General features: G+C 39.3%; 1 protein-coding gene and 1 long non-coding RNA gene across 2 annotated transcripts in view; both read right to left on the reverse strand.

Annotated features, from left to right (window-relative positions):
- Positions 1-23,332, reverse strand: part of LOC107597724 (dystonin-like) — a 171,409-nt gene that overhangs the window by 66,488 nt on the left and 81,589 nt on the right. Inside the window, exons 27-46 of the mRNA XM_016288894.1 lie at positions 22,639-22,796; positions 22,260-22,438; positions 21,772-21,910; positions 21,486-21,679; positions 21,210-21,372; positions 21,049-21,132; positions 18,400-18,507; positions 18,219-18,317; positions 14,572-17,763; positions 10,247-12,300; positions 9,699-9,834; positions 7,063-7,151; positions 6,805-6,913; positions 5,497-5,989; positions 2,680-5,465; positions 2,409-2,555; positions 1,986-2,201; positions 1,750-1,899; positions 1,380-1,613; positions 437-589 (exon numbers count right to left, since the gene is read on the reverse strand). Of these exons, the coding sequence (XP_016144380.1) occupies positions 437-589; positions 1,380-1,613; positions 1,750-1,899; positions 1,986-2,201; positions 2,409-2,555; positions 2,680-5,465; positions 5,497-5,989; positions 6,805-6,913; positions 7,063-7,151; positions 9,699-9,834; positions 10,247-12,300; positions 14,572-17,763; positions 18,219-18,317; positions 18,400-18,507; positions 21,049-21,132; positions 21,210-21,372; positions 21,486-21,679; positions 21,772-21,910; positions 22,260-22,438; positions 22,639-22,796 (10,883 nt within the window). The remainder of the gene's footprint in view (positions 1-436; positions 590-1,379; positions 1,614-1,749; positions 1,900-1,985; positions 2,202-2,408; positions 2,556-2,679; positions 5,466-5,496; positions 5,990-6,804; positions 6,914-7,062; positions 7,152-9,698; positions 9,835-10,246; positions 12,301-14,571; positions 17,764-18,218; positions 18,318-18,399; positions 18,508-21,048; positions 21,133-21,209; positions 21,373-21,485; positions 21,680-21,771; positions 21,911-22,259; positions 22,439-22,638; positions 22,797-23,332) is intronic.
- On the reverse strand, positions 20,274-20,937 carry LOC107597706 (uncharacterized). Its single transcript, XR_001610487.1, has 3 exons — positions 20,877-20,937; positions 20,377-20,515; positions 20,274-20,284 (listed from the first exon to the last, which is right to left on the reverse strand). It is a non-coding gene; the product is annotated as an uncharacterized lncRNA (long non-coding RNA).

The raw sequence follows: 23,332 nt of genomic DNA on the forward strand, positions 1-23,332 counted from the left end.
GGATATAACAGAAAATGTTTGTCACAACATTGCTATGCAGCTGCCATGGTATTCTGACTGGTTGTTAGCATGTTGCCTGGTAGTTGCTTGAGTAATCAAGATGGTTTCTAAGGTGTTGCTACAGTTGTATTTCTATGTCATCAATAGGCTGATTTGTGTGGTTGTATGGCTATGCATTTACTAAGAGTTGCTAGAGTATTGCTAGGGTGTTGTGGGTGTTTTTAGAGTGTTTTTGTTCAATAATTAGCACAAATGGAGGTATTTTTCATGGTTGTTTGCTAAATGTGTGGGATGAGTTATGTGTCGATGTCTTGAGCAGAAGATGAAGCAGCAGCACAGGTAATAACTTTAGTGATGCTTAACAAAGTCCAACAATAACCTTATAAAGATGTGTATTCTATGAACAAGCATTGTAGAAAATGTTACCAGGTTGTACCTGATGCTCTTGTTGGTATTGCTGGAGGTCTCCCACAGTCTTTGCACTGGCAGCCTGCTGCTGGTGGCCAATGAGGCGGTTTTCTGTCTGTGTCAGATCATCAAACAGCTCCTGCAGCTTTTCTGAAAACTCCCTCTGCTTCTCCACAGCAGCCTATAACATAAAGACTCAATTAGAAAAGAAACCTCTTCCACAGAGCTAAAGCAGCATCACACAAAATACTGAGCATTGAACCATTAGTAGTGACTGAGTATGCTGTAAACATGCCAGCAATTCAAAGGGGTTTTGGCAATGGTAAAGAAAGGTGGGTTAGTGCTGCCTTTACTGTTCACATAGAATAAAACACTGGTCCTTTGGTAGTAAGAGCTGAATAGGTTCAGGCAGCCTGAAAAACGCACACATGAACAGAACAAGGTAAGTTGGTGGCAGTGATCAAGTCAAGGCTTTTCTGTGTTGTAAATAGAACATAGAATAGAAAAGTCATGTGATTAAACTCAGCAAAACACGCACACACAAATAATACATTCATGAATAGTCAATTTTGACTTAAAACATAATTAAAACTCTTTATAAAGACCCCGTGAAGTAGAAAATTTAGGGGGGGGGGGGGTTGGCTTATAGTGCATACAAGCTTTGAGACTAAAATTTGCACTACATGCTAGTGTACTCCTAAAAGTTGGTAAAAAATAACAAAAAAAATTGTGATCACCCATGGGCATATCCAGATTTTGCAGCCATAAGTAGCAAGATATTGTCTGTGCCTTAAACAAAATAATACTTTAAGGGGTCTTTTGGGTTACCTCTTAAATGGCAATCCATTTTCCAACACTTGATATCAAAATATACAACATATCAAAGCAACAAACATATCTTCATGCATTTTCATGTGATTTGGTACTGTAAAGGTCAATGGTCAGTGTGATCTCTTCCATCTCTCTCAGACCTTCTTCTGATTCTGCTCCTCACGGATCTCCAGTTGGACCTCTAGAGTTTGTCTCTGAGTGAAGACTCTGTCCATGAGCTCTTTGTAGGATCTCTGGGTAGCGCTGAGAGCCCTTAGAAGGTATCTGCTATGAGTCGGACTCAGGAACTGAGCATGCTCAGAAATGAAGTTTTGGATATCAAAAGCAGCGTCTTCCAGGAGCTGCCGGGTTCCTGATAAGTCTTTCTCTATGTCCTGAATCAGGAACAATTAAGCAAAACTCACCAGACTTAATTTGATGTGGTAGATAAACCGTACTTTTAATTGTATAAAAACATTGTATTTCAGGCAACTTTAGCAATACTTTCCAATAACGTACAAGACAACTTACCTTATTTTGCTGAACCTTGTTCTTAGTTCTTTCTATGTTATCAGCATCCATGATATCAAGCTTAGACACCATCTCATAATTGCCTTGTATACAAGCTGAGACCTTATCAAGACAGCTTAGCAACTCTTGATATGAGGTTTCCAAATGGATCTGTAACCCATATTTGAACAAGTGTGAGAATATAATTTTCATCATTCTCTATTGCTCTTGCTTTCTTTTCATACGTCTTTACTAACCTTCACTGTGTCAACGGCTAGTAGAATAGCATTACTTCGCTCAGCTGACAAGTGGCAAACATCTGTGAAAGCATTCTGTAAATCTACATAGACTGCAGCCAAATCTTGGTGGATTTGCATGGGAATGAGCTCATCAGCAGAATTCAGAAGTTGCTCTGCTGCACTCAAATCTGCTGTAAGCAAGTCAGGAAGAGCAGCAATCTGTGCTTCCAGAGACTAGAAACAGAGTGGGTGGGAGTAGTTGGGGAACAAAAGGAAGGAATTGTGAAGAAGAGCGACAGAGTAAAGGAACAAGCAATAGACTACAGCACAGATAACCATGCAGACAGAAAGCACTGGCAAACTGGAGTATTTGGGGTCTGCGGGTTAAGAGAATTTCTGTCAAGTGAAAAAAAGAGGCATTATATTTTATAAGTGACAAACCTGAACTTCCTCTAATTGACTATGCAACCCCTCAATGTCTTCTGCTAATGGACCCTTGGTCTGCAAGTCACTTCTTATATCTTCAAGAGTATCGCAATGATCCTGAAGCCTCCCAACACATTCCAAGTAATTCTGGGTGGAATATCTCTGCAAGAAGTACACCATTATACTTACACCTTTATCCAAAACATGCATCTGGATCTCAGATTGCATGCATATTTGATATTACTTTGCAAATCACAGCTCAGCTGAGAGTAGTATCAGTACTCACTCTCGGTTTGACGCCATCTGTTTGTTTTATGTTTGGATCCTCTGCCATGGAGACCTGGTGGATAGAGCCGGTTGGCTGAAAGGCATCATCTGTAGCAGCAGCATATGTGGTTGGAACAGCAATGCTTTTAGCTTCCATGCTTTCATCTCTCAGGGCAGTGCACTCCAAAAAACTGCTTAGCTTTCCATCCACTTCCTTGAGCATTTCTTGATCTCTGCTTGTGGAGATCCTCTGACTCATCACCAGCAGATCAGTCTGTTGCTTTAGTTCATCATTACTCTCATCAGATGGCCAGTTCTGAGCTTCTCTTGGTCCTTCATGTTTTTTCAAATCCAAAAGGATATCTGGATCCCCACCTCTCTCATTTGAGTTGGATATATTCAAACTGGATTGAGTTTGAATAATTTCAATAATGCTATCGATGGCTTGGCTTTTTTGTTTTTGAGTCTTGTCTATACTTGCTCCATCCATCTTCATTTGGATTAACGCATTTAAAAAAGACTTTATATCCCTGCTTCCCATTGATTTCGGTAAACTTTCATCTTCGGCCATCGCCATGTGAGATAAATGAAGGTCATCCTGGTGTACACCTTCAGCAACCACTGTAGCACAGTCTCCAGCTTGAGACTGGTTGAAGATGTCTGCACTTTGTTCGCTATTCTGATCAAGCATGATTTTGACGGAAGGACTTGGAATTTGGCGGACAGACTGCAATTCATTGGATTCTGCGAACATATCCTCTGAAGATTGACCCGAGGATGACTCTGGCATTTCTACTACATCTTTTACTCGTTTATCATTGTGACTTGTAAAGTCTGATTCAGATGACCTGGCTAACTCATCTTTTGTAGTGGCCTTTGGGGCTACATGATTACAAAATATGCCTTGCTCACTTGGGTGCTGTATGTTATGATTACCTCCACTTGAATCAACTTGACTAGAATTAGTAACAATTTCGAGTGGCAACTGTTTGGAATTTACTGTTGATCCAGCTAAATCTATCAAACTGAGCTGACATGTGTCCTCGGATCCTTTGAAACCCACAGAGTCTTCAATGTCATCACTCTCTTCTATCTTACAATCAATACTGCTTTCTGTACAGACCACTCTGGGCTCAGGTTTTGTTTTTGGTGCATTTCTGAACATTTCTGACATGTCCTCATACTTAACCATCTCTAGTACTCTTTTCTCTGAACTAAACGCACCTGAATCCTCATCAGAATGCTCATGATCTAGGTCCTCACTTATATTATTGGCATATTCAACTTTATATGATGCATGCACTTTCTCATGAGCTAATATGGACTGATCATCAGTACTTAATTCCACCTCTGTTGCAGTCTCCATTGGTGACTTGGCACTTGCAAAACATAAAGACGAGGTTGACTGTGCTTCTGCAAGTATTCTAACTTGCCCAACATCTTCCACCATTGGTAGTGAAGTGCTCAAGCTCTCAGAGAGACCTTTGTCAAAACATGCATTTGTTGCTTCAGACTCCACTTTGGACCTGTTGAATTCCTGTTTAGGATTAAGTATACTCTCAGATTTCCTTTCTTCGGAGCAGATATCACTTTGTGATGAACACAATATTCTAGAGTCACTCTGCACAGGACTAACAACCTGACTCGCCGTAGTCTCAAGATATGCCATCTGCCTGATACATGGTGAATGACTTACAGTTTCACAAGAAACATCAACAACAAAAGGGTCTACGCTGTTATTTGGACTTTTTATCTCATTTCCTTCCAAAATGAACCTTCCTTTTCTTTCATCTGTTGTGTCTATCTCATTTTTAGAATCCATAGTCTTGAAATTACCACATCGTACATCACAATCCTCCCCTATTTCATTAGTCTCAGAAACTTTATCAAACATATCGTCTTTTGCTGAAATGGCTTTAGACGGCATGCCACAAATGGTGGGTAACAGAAGATCCTGACTACTGCTCACACATGCTATGTCGGTAGATACCTGTGTGGCTTCATCTGATCTCAAGCTTATTTGTCCTCTTTTTGCTAAATCAGGCACCATGATGTCTTCAATTTCATTCTGCTGTGAATGTAGCATCCTCTCAGCCTCTTCATCATCCAACATCCCAGACTGATGGGCATCATTTACACTGAGCACACACTTCCTCTCTGGATCAATGATGGCCTTCCTGATTGCCTCTGAAGAGAGAACACTTCTGCTGAGATCATCAGTAATCAGATTTGTCTCTAAAGCATCACGGACGCTAATGGTTCTTCCAACTGCTGCATCATAGAAACCACCAAGAAGGTTCTGCTTTTCCATGATCTGTAGTGCTACCTTACTTGAGATGCAGCCTTTACTGACAGAAATGTTCAGAACTGACAAAGCAGCCTTTTCGTTCTCTTTCAGACCATCCTCTTGAAGCTGCAGTGCAAGTACTTCTAAGACAGTCTCTTCATCAATAAGGCCTTTATCGAGAGCAGCTGCAAGGTCATACCGTTTTCCAGAGGTGACATCCAAAATCCCACCTTCCTCCACTTGTGCCCTAAGACGATGGATGGCATAATCTCTCTCAATTTTGTCATCCCACACAACCTCTGTATGTGGAAATTCAGAGGGCACTTCTGTATAACTGGTTGTGTCACTGGACAATAGTGGTGAGTATTTTGAATGTTTTTCCTGGTCTTTACTGGCATCATGACATTCAGGATTTGCTACCATCGAGCACAGACTTGAGGCAGTTGCTGCTATAGAAAAGGCTGTTTGTGGTAACTGCATTGCATTCAACGGCTGAGTGGAAGCTATGTCACTTATGTCTGATTCTAAGTGTGACTTTTTCTGCAGTGTTGGGGTCAATCAAGTTCTTCCATGTGTCCTTCCTCTCCAATATCTGGATAAAGAGCGACTGAGGTATCAGGCCAAGTTGAAAAGCCCCTTCCAGATGTAGAATATCACCAGTGTATGTCAGTCTTAACCCTCCAGTCGCTAGCTGGATTTCAATGACCTTCATAGCTGTTTGCTCAGATATAGCCCCATTTTCCAGAGCTGCCATAACCGGCAAGGGTTCTAAAGCAAACTGAAGATCCCGAAGACATTTTTTCGTTTCATTCAAGTCTTGCAGTTGCTTGCACATTGTGTCATCCACAAGTTTGTTCTTGAATGCTTCCTCTAAGTCCATATACAAGTGCTGTTCAGGCCAAATGAGTCCAGTGGTTATAAGCTGTGCCTCTAGAAGACCAAGTCCTGTGTTTTGGTCGATGAAGCCATTGTTCACAGAGTAACACACAGACATGACAGCTCCACTTTCAACATCCAGAATCCCTTGGATGACCTGTAGTGCCTGGAAAGAGATTAAAGAAATCAAGATGTTTCTAAATGTACGTTCAAACATGATCACTACATCAATTTTCATTACCGTCTTGGTTATAAATACGATCAAACATACTCACCCGGTCTATGGATTTTACTAGCTCAGAGCAAGTCATCAGCAAGAGAATGGGACACAATATAAGCTTACATGCATCTGTGAACAGAAATCTTAGTATTTTGTAGAACAACAGAGTTAGAGAAAACAAGCTGAGCATTATGTTATTGAAATCAAGATGTTTCTAAATGTACGTTCAAACATGATCACTACATCAATTTTCATTACCGTCTTGGCTATAAATACGATCAAACATACTCACCCGGTCTATGGATTTTACTAGCTCAGAGCAAGTCATCAGCAAGAGAATGGGACACAATATAAGCTTACATGCATCTGTGAACAGAAATCTTAGTATTTTGTAGAACAACAGAGTTAGAGAAAACAAGCTGAGCATTATGTTATTATGTGCAGTGTGCTGAACCCCATGGAGACAAAAAGAATGTCCTCTGAGTTTGCTGTGAAGAAAGAGTGAGAGTGGCTGACATGCAATGTACGTTTACAGCATACTCAGTTACACACATTCTTGATGGAGTCGTTCTCCATCTTTGCAGTGGTGGCATTGAAGGGTTAAAGAGGCTTTTGGAAACTGTCTTATCATGCTATATATATTTTAAGCTGTCAAAACAAAGGTTAGTCATGCCGTTGGAGAGAGTGTGTCCACTTCACACACAACCACCTCCATATATAACCAGCATTTGGTTGGCAGTGGCAGAATATCCTTATCTCACCTGATCAGCTGAGGAAGCTGCATCTGCACTCTGTTGAGAGAGCTCGCTGTATGCCTGATGAAGAGATTTCAGCTGTTCTTTTGCTTCTTGCTTTTCTTCTTCAGTCATTCTGGTGAAAGAAAACATTTCACAAAATTTTTTGCAAAAGCGCATAAAACTCTTAAAAATCTGAAATTGCTTAAAACAACACAGACAAGTGCATGCAAATAAGCAATGCTATTCTCAGTGAATTCTTTCCCTTCCATTGACATAACATACTTGTCACTGTGTTTGGTTAGCATCAGCTGGGTAGTTCGCAATGCTTCTCCAATTTGTTCCTTCTTTGTCACCATCTCCTCCAATGACATCTATAATAGAACATAAGAAATCAATAAAGCTTTACAAGAACAGTGTTTAGTAAATCACAATTAGGTTAAAGGATCAGTCCACTATTTTTGAAAATAGGCTCATTTTCCAACTCCCCTAGAGTTAAACAGTTGAGTTTTACCGTTTCGAATCCATTCAGCCGATCTCCGGGTCTGGCGGTAGCACTTTTAGCTGTAGCTTAGCATATATCATTGAATCTGATTAGACTGTTAGCATCTCGCTCAAAAATGACCAAAGAGTTTCTATATTTTTCCTATTTAAAACTTGACTCTTCTGTAGTTAGATCGTGTACTAAGACCAATGGAAAATGAAAAGTTGCTACCGCCAGACCCGGAGATCGGCTGAATGGATTTGAAAACTGTAAAACTCAACTGTTTAACTCTAGAGGAGTTGGAAAATGAGCCTATTTTCAAAAATAGTGGAGTGTTCCTTTAAGATAACTTCAACTGCATTTTGAAAACCACTTCATCCAACATCTACTGTAGGCCATTTAACCATTTGAAATCAGATAAATGTTTACTGAACCATTAGTCATACAATTTGCAGAAAATGTGGGGACATGATACTATTGAACATTTGAAAACCAATTCCACGATTTGATCTTATATGTTTATTGGGGTCCAAAGGTCTAAGACTTAAACTAAAACAGTAAAGAAACGAAGTTAAAACAAGAAGATATTGTGATTCCCATCTGTACATCCATCCATTTTCCAAATGGCTTATCCTCTGTAGGGTCACTGGGATGCTGGAGACTATCCCAGCATCTCAGGCCACAGGTGGGGGAAAATTCTGGACAACAGACAATTTAGGGCCAGGTTTACTAAACAGGGCAAATTGGCGTAAGAGCGCAATTGCAAAAAAAAAACTGCTAATGGAAGTGTAAATTTCTGCGGGTGATTTACTAACAATGCATAAATTAAAGAACACAGATGCAGCCAGATCATTTCCATAATGACCAACACAATCTACAAAGAGTAGCGCAAATTAGCGTCTGCTTTCAGACATGTTTTTTTGAAAGATAAACTCCTACAAATGCATATTCAGTAAGGTCACGCGCTTAAATAACTGTGTCCACGCCTTTTCAGAGCTAATTCTTCACTGCGCGTCTTTAGTCAATCCTGACCGTACTATTTTAATGCCAAAAGATGGTTTGTGCCATACAGTGTCTCCTATTCTGCATGTCTTTGGATTGTGGGAGAAACCAGTGCACCCAGTCACAAGGAGAACATGCAAACTCTACACAGAAAGGCCTCCTGACTCAACCGGGACTTGAACCAGGGACCTTCTTGCTGTGAGGTGACAGTGCTACCCACTAAACCACCCCGATATTCTAATTTATTATGTAATCATTTATAGATAAATGATCAAGTTTGTGACCATGTGAACTTCTTTGTACAAACGTTACTGAATAAAAGTGCTCTTGGGAACATACAAAAATCATGCTGGATGACATGAGCATCAAGTTCTACATACACGTATGGAGTTTGTGATATTAAAGCAAAAAGGGGGGATACACTTAATACAGATTCTTAAATTCATGTCATTTTTTTCTGTAATGATTTCCACTCAAATTGTTATGCTGATAATATGGTTGTAATGAACAGAAAATGTAAAATACAAGCATTTCCACAAGTGGCCTCAGACCTTTGGATCCCAATGTATTTTTAGAGACATGCTGCCATGTTTATTTAAACATCAGGATTGAGTTATAAAGCTTTTGTTTGGAAAAGTATATGGAAGAAGGTCTTTCATTAGGGATGTGACATTGTAGATGGATGAATGGTCATTCAAACACAACTTTCTAATTTGAGAAACAGTTTATTTTACATGGCATGTAAATTGTTCTCTGCTTTGGGTCAGTCAACAGAACATTTACCACCTAAATTACTTGGCTCTGACAACCAAGCAGCACTCCAAAATGAGTGATGAAATGTAGAGATATAACAGCATCACTGAAGCAGGGAATTTCATAACCACCAAAGAATGCAGTGATTTAATGTCCAGTGTAATTTGTACAGTTTATCACACTGTACGTGTACGTTGTAAATGTATCTGACTGAGCCACATGTGTACTTATGGATACATGTTTACTGGATTATCACTGTTGTCCCTTGTGTAACAGTGAAAAATAGGATGTGACCTGATGACTGATCCAGATGTGATCGAACAAAATAGTGATTATATCAATTACTACTTGAAATGAATGGGTAGATACTTTATGGGTAAATACTTTCTGTGAAATGTGGGTGGATAACAGAAGCAAGTAACAAGTATGTGACAACACAAAAATATGAAGAGATACACAATAATATCTTTATTCAGAAACATAACAACGGAAATGTGTATGTTCTGATGTGTTTGACATTAGCAACGTTTGGAAATGATGAACGCAGTTCCCTGAAATGCTCACTATGTTGACAAGATGCTGACATTAAAACAGCTACAGATGAATTAACCTGTAAGATCCAAAGCTGAAGACCTGCTGAACAAAACAATGAAAATACAATCAGGTAGTTTGACTTGTTTACCTGGGGCTTACTAGTGCCCTCAGTGCTGGGTTTGCCATCACTTTGAGCCTTTCCATCTTTGTTTGGATTCGTTTTCATCCAATTTAACAACTTGTTAACCTTATCACCATGCTCTTTCTTCTCATCCTCAACAGACCTCTAAAATCATTGGGGAAAAAATTGTATGGTGGATTAGAAAACAATGTAAAACTTTCATAATTAACAAAATAATGTCTATGTTTGGATACAATATATAACATGAAATCAGCAGGTCTATAAGCTCCCAGTCATTTTACATGGAAGCATGCTTGACCATAAATAAAAAATGCCATTGAAAAGAAAAAAAAGGATACAAGACATTTTTAAATAACATCTTACAGTAGAAAAAAAACCACATTTAAAGTCTCCCATTTTCACCAACATGACTTAGATATCTTTCAGGATAAAAAATACGTATTTTATTTTAGATAATGCTCCACCACAAAGGGACATGTCAATTACTTTTTCTGCCATTCACTAAAAATGGCCTGATATTAGATAGACACTGTCCAGAACCATATCAGAAGTGCCGATAGGTCCAGAAGTATTGGAAGGATGAAGTATTGCCAGTACTATGGGGTTTTGTTGCTTCAAGAAGGACAAACCCAGTGTGGCTGTCAAAGACACTCTTTTCTAGAGCTTCCTTGAGAGAAATTTTTCGCTTGGTTTTGAGGCAGGTGATAAATTTCGAATGGGAATTGTCATGTTGAAGATGTGCAGCAGTTGCTTTGTCGATCAAGCAATTCTGTATCGCATCCTCCAAAGAGACTCTCTCTTGGCTCTCTGGGTTAATGAGCCCACCAGTCGCCAGTTGAAACTCAAGACACTTCACTCCAACATCTTTCGGGAAAAGGTTCTCTTGCATCGCCTGGGCCACAGTCAAAGTCTTTCCATTCTGAGGGTGAATGATACCATAATAGGCTTGCTCACATTGCTGGAGCTGTCTGGCAAAACCTTCATCCAAGAGTCCTCGATGTTGTGCTTCTTTAACCAGAACCCTTTCTCCAGATGCTGGATCACAGATGCCTCCAGTGCAAGCCTGAGCTTCTAGCAGCCTCAGCGTGGTGAGTCGGTCCACAAGGTTCTGCTGGTGTCCTTTGAAAACCGGGAGTCGTTTCTTCAAAGAAACATCCCAGAGTCCTGCAACGGGACTGTTTGGAACTTTAAAGACAACTCTTCTGGAAATCAAAAGATCAGCAAGCTCAGAAATACTGAGCTGACCACTCCGGTAGCTGTTGAGCTCTTCCATTTGGAGAATTTTCAGACTAAGAGCATTTTCAATGCAAAGCTGCCGCCCACTCTTAGGGTCTGTTAGGATGTGTAGAAGGTTCCTACTTGAGTCCATGATTGTTATCTCTTGCCATTCGCTCTCTTGTTGTGAGAGAAATAGGTAAGTTCTCTTGTCAATGTGGCTGGCCTTATATGCTTCGTAGGCTGACATTTTCGCACCATTAGAAGTGTCGATGACCGATATCCTGTGTTTGCTGGATGGTGAGAGGGTGTACAGGTGCTGGTCACCAAAAGGAAGAAGATATACTCCACCATGGACATCATACACACAGATTCTGAGCAGTTCGCTATAGTACGCCTTCTGCCCTGTTTCTGCATAGTGAAAATCTTTTGGGTTGCTGACTGGATCATAGAGACTTTGAAGGGTGGCTTGATTTACAAGCCCCTGCTCTAGCGCACAATCCATGGGTACCCTAATTCCAATCAGTGGGTGAATCAACCCTCCAGTAGCGATCTGCGTTTCTATTAACGCTTTACCTCGATGCCTGTCTATAATTCTCTCCTCCATAGCTTGAAACACTGAAAGAATCTTCCCAGCATGAGTATAACCACTGACTGCTTTGTAAGCTTCAGTTATTTTGTCCTTGAGATCCCCAGTAATGATATCTTTCTCAAAAGCATCTGACGGCGAGTAAGTTTCACCTGTCATAGGATCAATGATGCATCCTGTGGCAGCTTGTGCTTCCAGAAACTCAATGGCATAGGTTTTAGATATAAATCCTCCTGCAGCAGCATCTAGGAAGGACAGCTTTTTCTTGCTTGACTCCATGTAAACACCTGCAATTGAGGATGGTTTACCAATGAATTGAGCAAGTGATGCTTCTATCTCCTCTATAGTGATGAGGCCTGTTTGCAACTTGAGTGCAATTTCCTGAGTAATTATTTTAGTTTTTACCAACTTTTTAATACTTATCCGTCCTCTGAGACCTTGAATTTTATTGGAAGAAGATTTAATTTTTAGCACTTTTGATTTACTTGTTACAGGCGAGCCAGAAGCAAGATCGATGGAGGAATCAGAATCAATGATATTGAATGAAACAGTCTGACTTTTACCAGACCTGCCTTTATCAGACACTGAGCTTTTCCCAAGTATAGTGTCAGTCATCTCACTCTGACTGTTACCAGCCATCACTTGGTTTTTGTGTAGTTCAAAAGCATTTGAATTCTGGAGTGAAACTGGATTTTCTGTTGCCTTGGTAGCATATTCCAGCGTTCTCTCATTGATCACTTGCACTTTGCTTTGCTTTACTTTTCGTAGCTCCTCCAGCACTTTTTCCTTTTCCAGTGTAGCTATCTGCAAGCATGAGATAATTTATGCTATTAGTGCATGAAAATATGTCAAAATAAGTGTACATTTTTAATAAATATATTTCATTATATAATAAATGCATTACTTTTATACATTTATATATTAATAAATATTTAGGCAAGAAATAAGGTGAAGTGTGTAATTTCTGCATCAACAGAACTGCAACAAATAATTACTGTTTCCTTTCTGCCCTTCTCCCCCATCTTCTAATGCTTTTATTCACAAAAGTGAGAATTATTTGCATGCTGAAATTAACATTGCACTATCACTATCTGTGGTAAGCAGGTGGTAAACAGAATTTTAATTATAGTGATCATGGCAGCAATAAATATGCAATTGATGATCAAATTCTGTAAAAGAGAGGTCAACTATTAAATGACACTCGGGTTTGCTTGTTGTCAGAATTTGGTTCATTTGGATGATGTGAACACTGTTTTTCAGACTATGGTATGGTTCATGTGGAATCCAGTACAGTTTGCTGTTGATCTGAATGCAATTGTCCTTAAACGCAGAAATGAACAAAGCCACTGGAAGGCAAGCCTGCAACCTTTAGCCAAAAAGCATAACGGCTAATGCTAACGCTTCCACTTTGGCAGTATGTGGGAAAGGAGACCAGAGGCTGTTTTTTTATGGATGTCAATGGAGGAGAGTCTTCACTACGCTGAATAAACAGCTTATCATTTAATGAATCGACAGTCTATCGGCTAATCTTCAACATGTTTTACTCTAAGCAATACTTTTGGATTGAACTATTTTTAGAGTTTACACTGAAAATAAAATGCTGTTTTATAAGAGAAGTCACTGACTTTTTGCGACAGGTGGGATTCAGCTTACGGCACTTTTCATTCATTCCTATGGTATCCGTAAACGGCAACTGAGTGTCACACAACTATGACTGAAATTCAATTACGTCAAGGCTGTAATGTGATTGGTTATTAAGGTACACGTGATCCAAGTTGACCGTTACGCGTTCTCCAATAGTAAGTAATACAGACCCTCTCATCTCCCTATAGTAAGACAATCTCTGGAAATTAACCGCTATTTATGAGCTATAGGGCTGTCAAATTTTTTTTCGAATATTCGTCGAATTTAAAATAAAAATCCACAACGTTTTTGCATTCGAATTTTAAGTGTATGTCAGGCAGCCTTGTCAGTGGCGCACGAAATGCGACGATGTGTCATTGCATTTTAATGCTTTTGTTAGCCTATCCAGTTGAACCCACTAGATGCGGCGCTGCTACGTTGTTCATTCCAAATATTGCAGAAAAAGAGAACAATCAATGCGGGGAAGATGTTGTTTACATAAAAACCGAAACCAAGCCGTTCATACAAAATGCATATTTATCGCATTTTCTAGAGGGACATCTATCACCGTTGCACTCGCGTCTCGCACAAGAGAGCCGCGTGTTTAGAAAGCTATGTAAAATTAATGTAAGTTCAACTTTTAAAAAACAAGTCTCAAGACTTTATTGCTTGGTTTTCCCCATCCCACTGCATCTCAAGTTTTTAAATGAAGAAAGTACTCTTTTTGATTGGTTTTCGGTCCTTTGTATTAAACTATACATACATGCATGATGCTGTTTTGTTTCTAATTGCTTAAGTAACTTTATTCATTATACATGGTTTATAAACCATATATAATGAATTATTTTAAACATTATGCACTTTTTTCAAAGACAGTCGTGTTATTTTATTATGCTTTGAAGAAATGTGCATAATATTTTGCTCGATGCGGCCTCTTGTGGCCTCAGGAGAGAAGCCAAAAGCTTTTTTTTCCCCCCTAACTGAAATTATGCCTTTTAAATTCGAATATAATTTGAATATTGATAATATTTAAGTAAAAAATTTGAATTTAGTTTTTCAGCCATTTTGACAGCCCTAATGAGCTATGATTGGTCAAATCGCTCGCCTCCAACAGAAACTGACTTCTCTAGAACTTTTGCAGAACATTAATTGTAAACAGACCAAGGTACAAAAGTGAGGCAAGCAACCCTATATATTTTTTTGCTTTGTTCAGTGTTGCCGTTACCTAACAAGTGTAAACAGCTGCCGCCTTGATGACGCAAGCGTGCCATGGTTCTGACCTACAAAAAAACAGGTGTGCATAGAATAGAGGGGGAGTAACTGAACTCTGGTTCGGACCAAGCAACGGAACCAAGTGTGAGAGCACCCTTAATTATAGCGGTCTCTGCACATTGTTAAAACACATCAGGAAATGACAGTTTTACAAAATTGTGAATACACTTGAAGTCGTACCTCAGAGCTCATTTTCATTTTCTTGAGTTCCTCCTCCATGTTCCTTTTTGCTTCTTCATATGACACAACAATTTTCTGAGTCAGCTGAAGTTCAGTCTTTAGCTTTGCCAGCTCTTCATCTTTAGCACACTGATGACTGGCATGTCCGAGTGCCTCCAGTTCTTTTAGATGCTTCTTCTCAGAATTGACTGCTACCTCAAGCTTCAGATTCTTCTCCTGTAGAGACTTCATTTCACTGATGTACGAAACAATCTGTTCCTTTAGAGATCTTGCTTCCCTTTCTGAGATGCCCAATTTCTGCTCAGTCTCTGTCAACATTTGCTTAAACCTTGATATGTCGTTTGAGCTGTCTTTGTGAATATTGTCAAGTTGAAAAATACTGGATTTCACTCTGATTTTTTCCATTTCTAACTCAGAAATCTTTGATTTTGCTTTGAGAAGTTCAAGGTCAAGTATTCCCCTCTGCCTGTCAGATTCATCCAACTGCATGCGTACGTTGCAGAGGTGTTCTTCAGCCTCTTGTTTTGCTTTTGTTGCATTAGAAGTGAATGTTTTCAACTTCTCCACTTCTTGAGACAGGTGCTTGTTGTCTCTCTCAGCACTTTCCACAGTATGCAAGTGCTCCTTTAATTTCCTCTCATGCTCCAACTTTAAGCGTGATTCCTGCAGCGAAAGCTTTTGCACCATTTCAGCCTGCACTAGCTGCAGTTGAGTCTCATAGCCTTTCTTTTGTAAGTCGAGTTTGCCTTTGAGATCGTTAAGCATCTTTTTACAGTTGTCCAGTTGTTCAGCAAGCTTCTGTGATCTCAACTCAGCAGCTGCTGTTTGATTTTGCTTCTGTTTAAGCTCTTCCTGGGTTTGTCTCAACTTCTGCTTCAGCTCTGACGTCTGCAGAGTTAAACTTGTGATTCTGTCTTCTGCAGCATTCCTATCGTTCTGAAAAGTGACTAGTTCTTGTTTTAAATTCAGTACAGATTTATCTGCGCTTGAGCTCAATTCTCGCATAACAGAACTTTTCCTTTGGAGTTCTGCCTCCAGTTCTTTGAGTTTGGACCGACTTAACCTGTTTTCGTCAGTCACTCGCTGTAGCTCATCTTTTGTTATTTTTAGAGTGGAACTAATATCATCAAATTCACATTTTAAAACCTGTAACTTCTGGTCAGCAGTTTGCTTATCCCTCTGAAGGGATGAAATGTCCTGTTTCAGGCTTACTGTGGCCTTCTCTGAACTTCCACTGATCCTACTAATTGTCTGCTTACATTTCAAAAGCTCATTTTCAAGTTCTCGAACTTTTGACAAGCTCTTTTTACCTTCAGATGACTCCCTTTGAGATTCTCCTATGGCTTTTTTTAAAGCCATGTTCAGGTTATTTATCTCGACTTTATGTTCCTGAACCTTCTGATTAGCCAGATTCCTCTCAGTGGTTATAGAACTCAGCTCTGCTTTGAGATTTGAAATATCTTTTTCATAGTTGGTGATGGTCAATGTTAGAGACTTGATCTTCTGCTGCAGCTCGGCTGTCTTTTTGGCTTCTTCGTTGTAATCTTTAAGTCTGATTTGAAGCTCATGAGATACCTGTGTTTTGTTCAGAAGTTCCTCTTCAACAATTTTTACCTGAGATTTTGCACTTTCTGCCTGGGATCTGAGTATATTAATTTGCTGTTCCTTACTGTCAATCTCAATGGACGCTCTATCAAGTTGAGCTTTCACATTTTTAATGGACCGTTCAGTCTCCATGTTAATCTTCTTGAGTTCTTCTACTTTCTTGGTAAGCTGGGTCACTTGCAAGGAACATTTCTGAAGCTCTAGTTCAAGGTTTTTGATTTTGAGTTGAGCTTCCTTCTCTGTTCTTGTCTTCAGATTGATTTCTTCTTTGGCTCTCTGCAGTTGCTCCTTCAAAACCTCTGCCTCACCTTTCAGGGTTTTAATCTTTTGGTCAGCATGTGATTTGTCCTGCTGGATTGACTCAATACTTACCTTAAGATGACGGGTATCACTTTCCAATAATTGATTTTTTCTGTTAAGTTCATTCACCTTGAATGTCATCTGCTCTACCTCAGACTGTTTGGAAGACAACTCGTCTTCCAGGCACCTCAACTTATGAGTGCTCTCCTGTTCCAAAGAGGTCCACTGTAGAAGTTTCCCTTGATTGACTTTGAACTGGTCTTTTAGGCCATCGACCTCTGTCTTCTGGAATAGCACTCTTTGCTCCAGAGCAGATTTGTCTCTTTGGAGAGATTTGATTTGTTCTTGATACACATAGACAGACTTCTTTAGTTCAGAAGTTTCTTGTCTCAACTCCTCTGATTTCTGTCTCATGTTGGACCTATCTGCATCCATTTCCACTTGTAGCTTCAAAAGCCTGTTGTTTGCTTCATCCAAGAGTTCTTTGAAACGTTGAGCTTTCTCCTCAGCCACAGTTTTGTGGACAATAATTGAGTTCAATTCGGATTTCAAGGACTTGATTTCAGTCTCAGCTCGCTTCTTGCCCATAATGAGCTCCTCCATTTTGCGCTGTAGGACTTCTGCCTCAGATTCAGAATGGATTATTAAAGAACTGGTTTTAAAAGATGCCAGTTGTGCACCTTCTTTGGAGAAACCCAACCTGGATTCACTTGGCATCATCCTGACTTCTGACTGGTGGGCCAGATCCATTTCCATGATTCTCACTTGGCTAAGAAGCTCTGCCTCGGCGTCTTCCTTAGCCCTAAGTTCTCGCTCTAACGTGCGACTATGCTCCTCCAGGCCCTGTACATCACTGTCCTTGCGACGTAAATGATCTTCCAGCTTCTTACGGGCTAATGTGCTCTCCTCTATGCTTTTTTTAAGGTTGCGGAGGCTCTCTTCCAGCGAGGCCTGTTTGGCCTCTGACTGCTGAACCTGTTGTCGAGCACGATTCAACTCTTGCTCCATGGAACCCTTGCTTTTGATCACAGCTTCTAGTTCAACACGGTATTTCTGAGCCTCATACTCAGCTTTTGACTTATGTAAGGTTAAGTCCTCGATTGACTTTTTCTGCATCTCAAGGTCTGCCCCCAGGATGTCCAGCTGCTGTTGCCTGTTAGACAGCGAAGCCTCGAGGTCCAGTACCTGATGCCTAAGCCTGGCGATCTCCTCTTCACTTGCAGATTTCTGCAGCTCTATGCTCTCAGTCCAGCTCAAGTACTCTGCATTTTCCAATGACTTTCTCCTCTGAAATGAAAGACACAGTCATCTTCCAGTCAACTACCTGGAGGAGAAAAGGCGGTTCTTGCCCACTTACCAATAAAAGCTTGAAAAAATACCACCACCACCACCACGTATTGGCATGTACTCTTCAGCATGTTTCCAGGACATGTTTTCCCAAGATACAAGGTCACCAGCAGTGATACAAAATACAGCCATATGTGCTATTTTGTATCAAAATAAATGTCCAAGCACTGAGGAACATTTTGTATTGCAGGAATCACCAGCAAAGTTTAATAAACATGTGTTTGTGTATGTTGTTATTATGTATGTCCTTGTTCTGATGTGTCACTGGTGAATGAAAAATGGCTGGAAGCACAGTCTTGCTAAATAGCATGCAATAACAGCATTTCACCTACTATACGAATGCTAATTAACACTACTGGATAAAGCGTTAAGGAATAAGTCAACAAATGTCCTACCTCATCCTCTTCCGCCCTCTTCAGTGTTTCACCGGCAAACTTCACATACTGTGTCATCAGAGTAACCAGGGCTGTGTAACGTGTTCGAAGGTCCATAAACTGAAGAGGGAAACAAACAAAAAATGCTCACAAATACTCAAATGAATGCCAAAATGACAAAAATCCCTGTTTCCTCTCGTACCTCTTGCTGGATGACGTCAGAGGAACTCTGCATCTTCCTTCTCTTCACTGGAGACTTATGCTGAGAGTCAACCATGGCTCTGTAAGTCATCAACTGCAGTTCATAGTCCTTAAAGATGAGGAACAAATATTATTCAGTTAAATAACTTTATTTTACCATATACTTAATTGCCATTTTACTATTTTAGTATCTATTTTATTGTTTTCTTTGGGGATGAAGTCTTACTAATGGGCAAAGTGCAATAATGGTACTATGAGACAGTATGGTACTGAATGATTACAATATTCTAGTGGTGTCAAAATTAGCGTGTTAACGCAGGCGATTAATTTTTTTCAGTTAACCGCATTAAAAATAGTTGGCCACCCCACTCCCAACTGCTGCTTGTCACTTTTTCTCTTAACAAGAAGTGCATTTATTCAGTCGCAGAATGACTGAGAACAGGAGACGTTTCAGATGCCCGCTCCACTTCACAGTCAAGTGCCTCTTCAATTGCACACACAAAGGCGCCGGCGCGCTGTAGCCTGTATCCTTTCATATCAAAGCGCGAAATAAAGTACGTGCATGCAATGTCGTGGTCAGTTAAGTCATGAAGTTACCAAAAAGGCGATTAAAGCTGCCTTAAAACTGCGCATGCATGTAATATATTTTATATGAGTCACATTTACGAACATGTCTCTGAAATGGTTTTCAAAATTGTCCTGGAGCAGCCCAGCACTGTCTCACTCATCTAACACACCCGATTCAACTCGTCAGCTCTTTAGTAGACCCTTTAAGACCTGAAGTGGGTCAGAAAAGGTAAAAATATTTGAGAGAAAATATGATGCGTGTCAGATCCGTGTCACGTTCAGCAGCGGCAGCTCTTAAAGTAACAGCAGGAAAAACAACCTAATAACCAGCTGCTGTGATGTCTATTAATCAAAGGACAAAGAAAAAAGTTTTAATGATTCATCTATATTTAATTTAGAATTTAGTGTTTGATAACTTAAATTTCTGTATATTTCTGCTGAAGGGCACAGGTAAATATGACATTTATTATAATGGGTTTATGTGAAGATTGTTTAAAGTTCACTTAAATTAGAAGTTATTTTATTAAGTTATTTTACTAAATGTTAAAATTGATAGCTCTCAATTATACTGTAAGTTTGAATGGCTATAGTCAATGGTTAAATATTGGGGGGATTTTATCGAGAAATAAGTATCGGTATCATTGATACTGGCCTTCAGTCATAAAAAAAATATTTTAAAAAATATACTGTTTTATGTTGTTTGTTCATTAATTTGAAGATTGAATGTGAAATGATTGCAATATAAAACTATATTTAAAAAGTTTAATGTTAGGTGGGATTAATCGCGATTAATTTCAGAGAAATGTGCGATTAATTCGTAATTTTTTTTAATCGATTGACAGCACTACAATATTCACATACCTCAGTCTACCATGGTGCCTTATATTTTATGTCATGTCAGAATATTTCAAAGCAATAATTTAGTCTTACTTTCACTCCAACTGCATACTGCTCTGAATACTTCTGGCACTCCTCAATTTTGCTTTGTTTTTGTTCAATTTCTGTGACCAAAACCTAGAAATAATGGCAATGTTAGGATTTGGTGCAAATAAAGGATATGAATAAATACGATTTAACTTTTTTTTTCATATTAAATATTGGGGGGATTTTATAGAGAAATAAGTATCGGTATCATTGATACTGGCCTTCAGTCATAAAAAAAGATGCCATTAAACAAATATTTTAAAAAATATACTGTTTTATGTTGTTTGTTCATTAATTTGAAGATTGAATGTGAAATTATTGCAATATAAAAGTATATTTAAAAAGTTTAATGTTAGGTGGGATTAATCGCGATTAATTTCAGAAGACCTCCATTGCTACAAATTACCATCAGTGTTAAGTCAAAGATGTTTAATGGCTGAACCATCATCGAGACAACATTTTCAAAGTTACAATGAGATTTTATTACCTTAAGAGTGCTCATGACGCCATCGATAGATTTGATATTAGCATTGATTGTATCCTCCTCGCACAACTTAGCTTCATAAAGTTTGACCAGAGCTTCGGCACTCTGACTGTGCTTCACCACCAAACTCACTGTCTTCAGCCTGAGTGAAGATGATTGAGTCAAACAAGTCAGATTATATAGCAATGATTTCAGCTGATTAAATATTTTAGTGCTGACCATAACAAGAGATTAAAAACTAAATGTAAAGATACATTTACATTAGCTTGGTAGTGGTAATTTGAAGTGTTTACCAATGGGAAAATTTTACAAGGACAACAGAGAGCAGACACAAGATGATGTGAAGAAGAGGGGAGAATAGGACTGGGAAGTACCATTCAAATTCACAATGCTTACATAAGCACCTCAGCACATCTACTAACCACTAGGTCACGTCTCCAACCGTTAACACCCTTCTTAACTCTTTCAAAAACATCACATTTGAGGAGAAAGTCAATACTCACTTCTCCAGGTAGATGCAGCACATGGAGTAGACCTGGTTTGTGCTCTGCGTGAGGATGTTGAAAAAATTTTTAATCGATTGACAGCACTACAATATTCACATACCTCAGTCTACCATGGTGCCTTATATTTTATGTCATGTCAGAATATTTCAAAGCAATAATTTAGTCTTACTTTCACTCCAACTGCATACTGCTCTGAATACTTCTGGCACTCCTCAATTTTGCTTTGTTTTTGTTCAATTTCTGTGACCAAAACCTAGAAATAATGGCAATGTTAGGATTTGGTGCAAATAAAGGATATGAATAAATACGATTTAACTTTTTTTTTCATACTTTCTGCTGGTTAAGGAACTCGGCCAACGCCTTGCTGTCCTCGGGCTGATTCTCTTGGGCCTTGAGCTGCTTGGCTTCCATTTTTTTGCTCCATTCATCCAGGCTGTTATACGTGTCTTTGTAGTACTTAAGTGACTTGCTGATGCCTTCCAGGTCTCGGAGCCTAAACACCATAAAAAAATCAATATATCACACATTATGAAGGTATATAAATGAGAAACGCACTTAACGCTGCAGCACAGCATTAGCTAGGGGCGAAATAATCAACTTAATGACCTGTTTTCAATCTGAGAGTGGATGTTTTGCCATCGTTCTTTGAGCTGGTCGGCCTTCTCCTTGTGCCAATCCAAATCAAAGTCTCTCTCGTTGTGCGTTTTGAACATTCGCTCACTGACCACTCGTGCCTTCTGCAGCTCGTCCTCCAAGTCATGGAATACCTCACGTCTTTCATCGATTTCAGACCTCCATTGCTACAAATTACCATCAGTGTTAAGTCAAAGATGTTTAATGGCTGAACCATCATCGAGACAACATTTTCAAAGTTACAATGAGATTTTATTACCTTAAGAGTGCTCATGACGCCATCGATAGATTTGATATTAGCATTGATTGTATCCTCCTCGCACAACTTAGCTTCATAAAGTTTGACCAGAGCTTCGGCACTCTGACTGTGCTTCACCACCAAACTCACTGTCTTCAGCCTGAGTGAAGATGATTGAGTCAAACAAGTCAGATTATATAGCTGATTAAATATTTTAGTGCTGACCATAACAAGAGATTAAAAACTAAATGTAAAGATACATTTACATTAGCCTGGTAGTGGTAATTTGAAGTGTTTACCAATGGGAAAATTTTACAAGGACAACAAAGAGCAGACACAAGATGATGTGAAGAAGAGGGGAGAATAGGACTGGGAAGTACCATTCAAATTCACAATGCTTACATAAGCACCTCAGCACATCTACTAACCACTAGGTCACGTCTCCAACCGTTAACACCCTTCTTAACTCTTTCAAAAACATCACATTTGAGGAGAAAGTCAATACTCACTTCTCCAGGTAGATGCAGCACATGGAGTAGACCTGGTTTGTGCTCTGCGTGAGGATGTTGAGCTCAGAGGAAAGTGTAGGGACGGATGGAGAGGCAGCTGCTTGCCTGAGGAAAACCTCACACTTCTCTCTCAGGCACTCTAGGTCATCCTTCAACCTATCCAGCTCTACCTCCTTCTTCTGGATGAATGAGAAAGGACCGATTTTGCTTCAGCGTCCAGATTTTACATGGGAAGTGGTGATCCAACTTAGTACCAAAAATTGGTTATCTCACTAAAACGTATTATATTTTATATTTATTTATATAGTATTTAACTATTTTTATTTTTTAAGTATTATGTGAAAATAAAGGAGAACAAAAATGAAGCGGAAGATCAAACCTCCTGTTCGGTGATGCGCAGCACACACTCCTGCAGGTCGTCTCTGTCTAGCGGGGTACGTATTTTCCGGATCAGCTGTTCCTCATGACCCTCCACCCGCATGCGGAAGTTACGCACCTCAGATATGAAGAGGTTGTACATGGACTCCTCGTGTTCTTCTGTTGACCACCAGAGGGCAATACATTCAAGATGAGTACATCATTGAGACTCCATGTCCAAACAATAATCTGTAGTTTTTTGTGCATTTGTTTGCCTGTTTCTGTTTCTTGTGACTAGTGACAACATAATCTTTATATAAATAAATCTTTAACGTTGGTGTATGTGCATATAATTGTGATCAGTTTTGTTGACGATTAATCTGGCAGACAATATTTCAGGACTCCGTTATTACATTACAGGTGCCAGACAGTGAACTCGTTTGTTTGAAGAACAAAAACCTAAATATATTTAAAGTGTACATAGTAATTAAATAATGGAATTCGGTGCGTTACAAATGATCACTAGTTAAACTTCCAGATTAAATTTAAATGCATGTTGAGGAGGAGACCTGTGAATGGATAAAACATCATTCCTTATAGTATAAACTTTCTACTTAATTAAACTTAGGAGAACACGTGTTTCTTAAGCATGTGTGCTATACTGTATGTCTGGTGGCACCAGTAACTGCTCATTTGAATATAGTTAAACGATTCTC

The sequence above is a fragment of the Sinocyclocheilus grahami genome, unplaced genomic scaffold (assembly GCF_001515645.1).
Source record: "Sinocyclocheilus grahami isolate Dianchi unplaced genomic scaffold, SAMN03320097.WGS_v1.1 scaffold235.1, whole genome shotgun sequence".
In the NCBI taxonomy this organism is placed as follows: domain Eukaryota; kingdom Metazoa; phylum Chordata; class Actinopteri; order Cypriniformes; family Cyprinidae; genus Sinocyclocheilus; species Sinocyclocheilus grahami.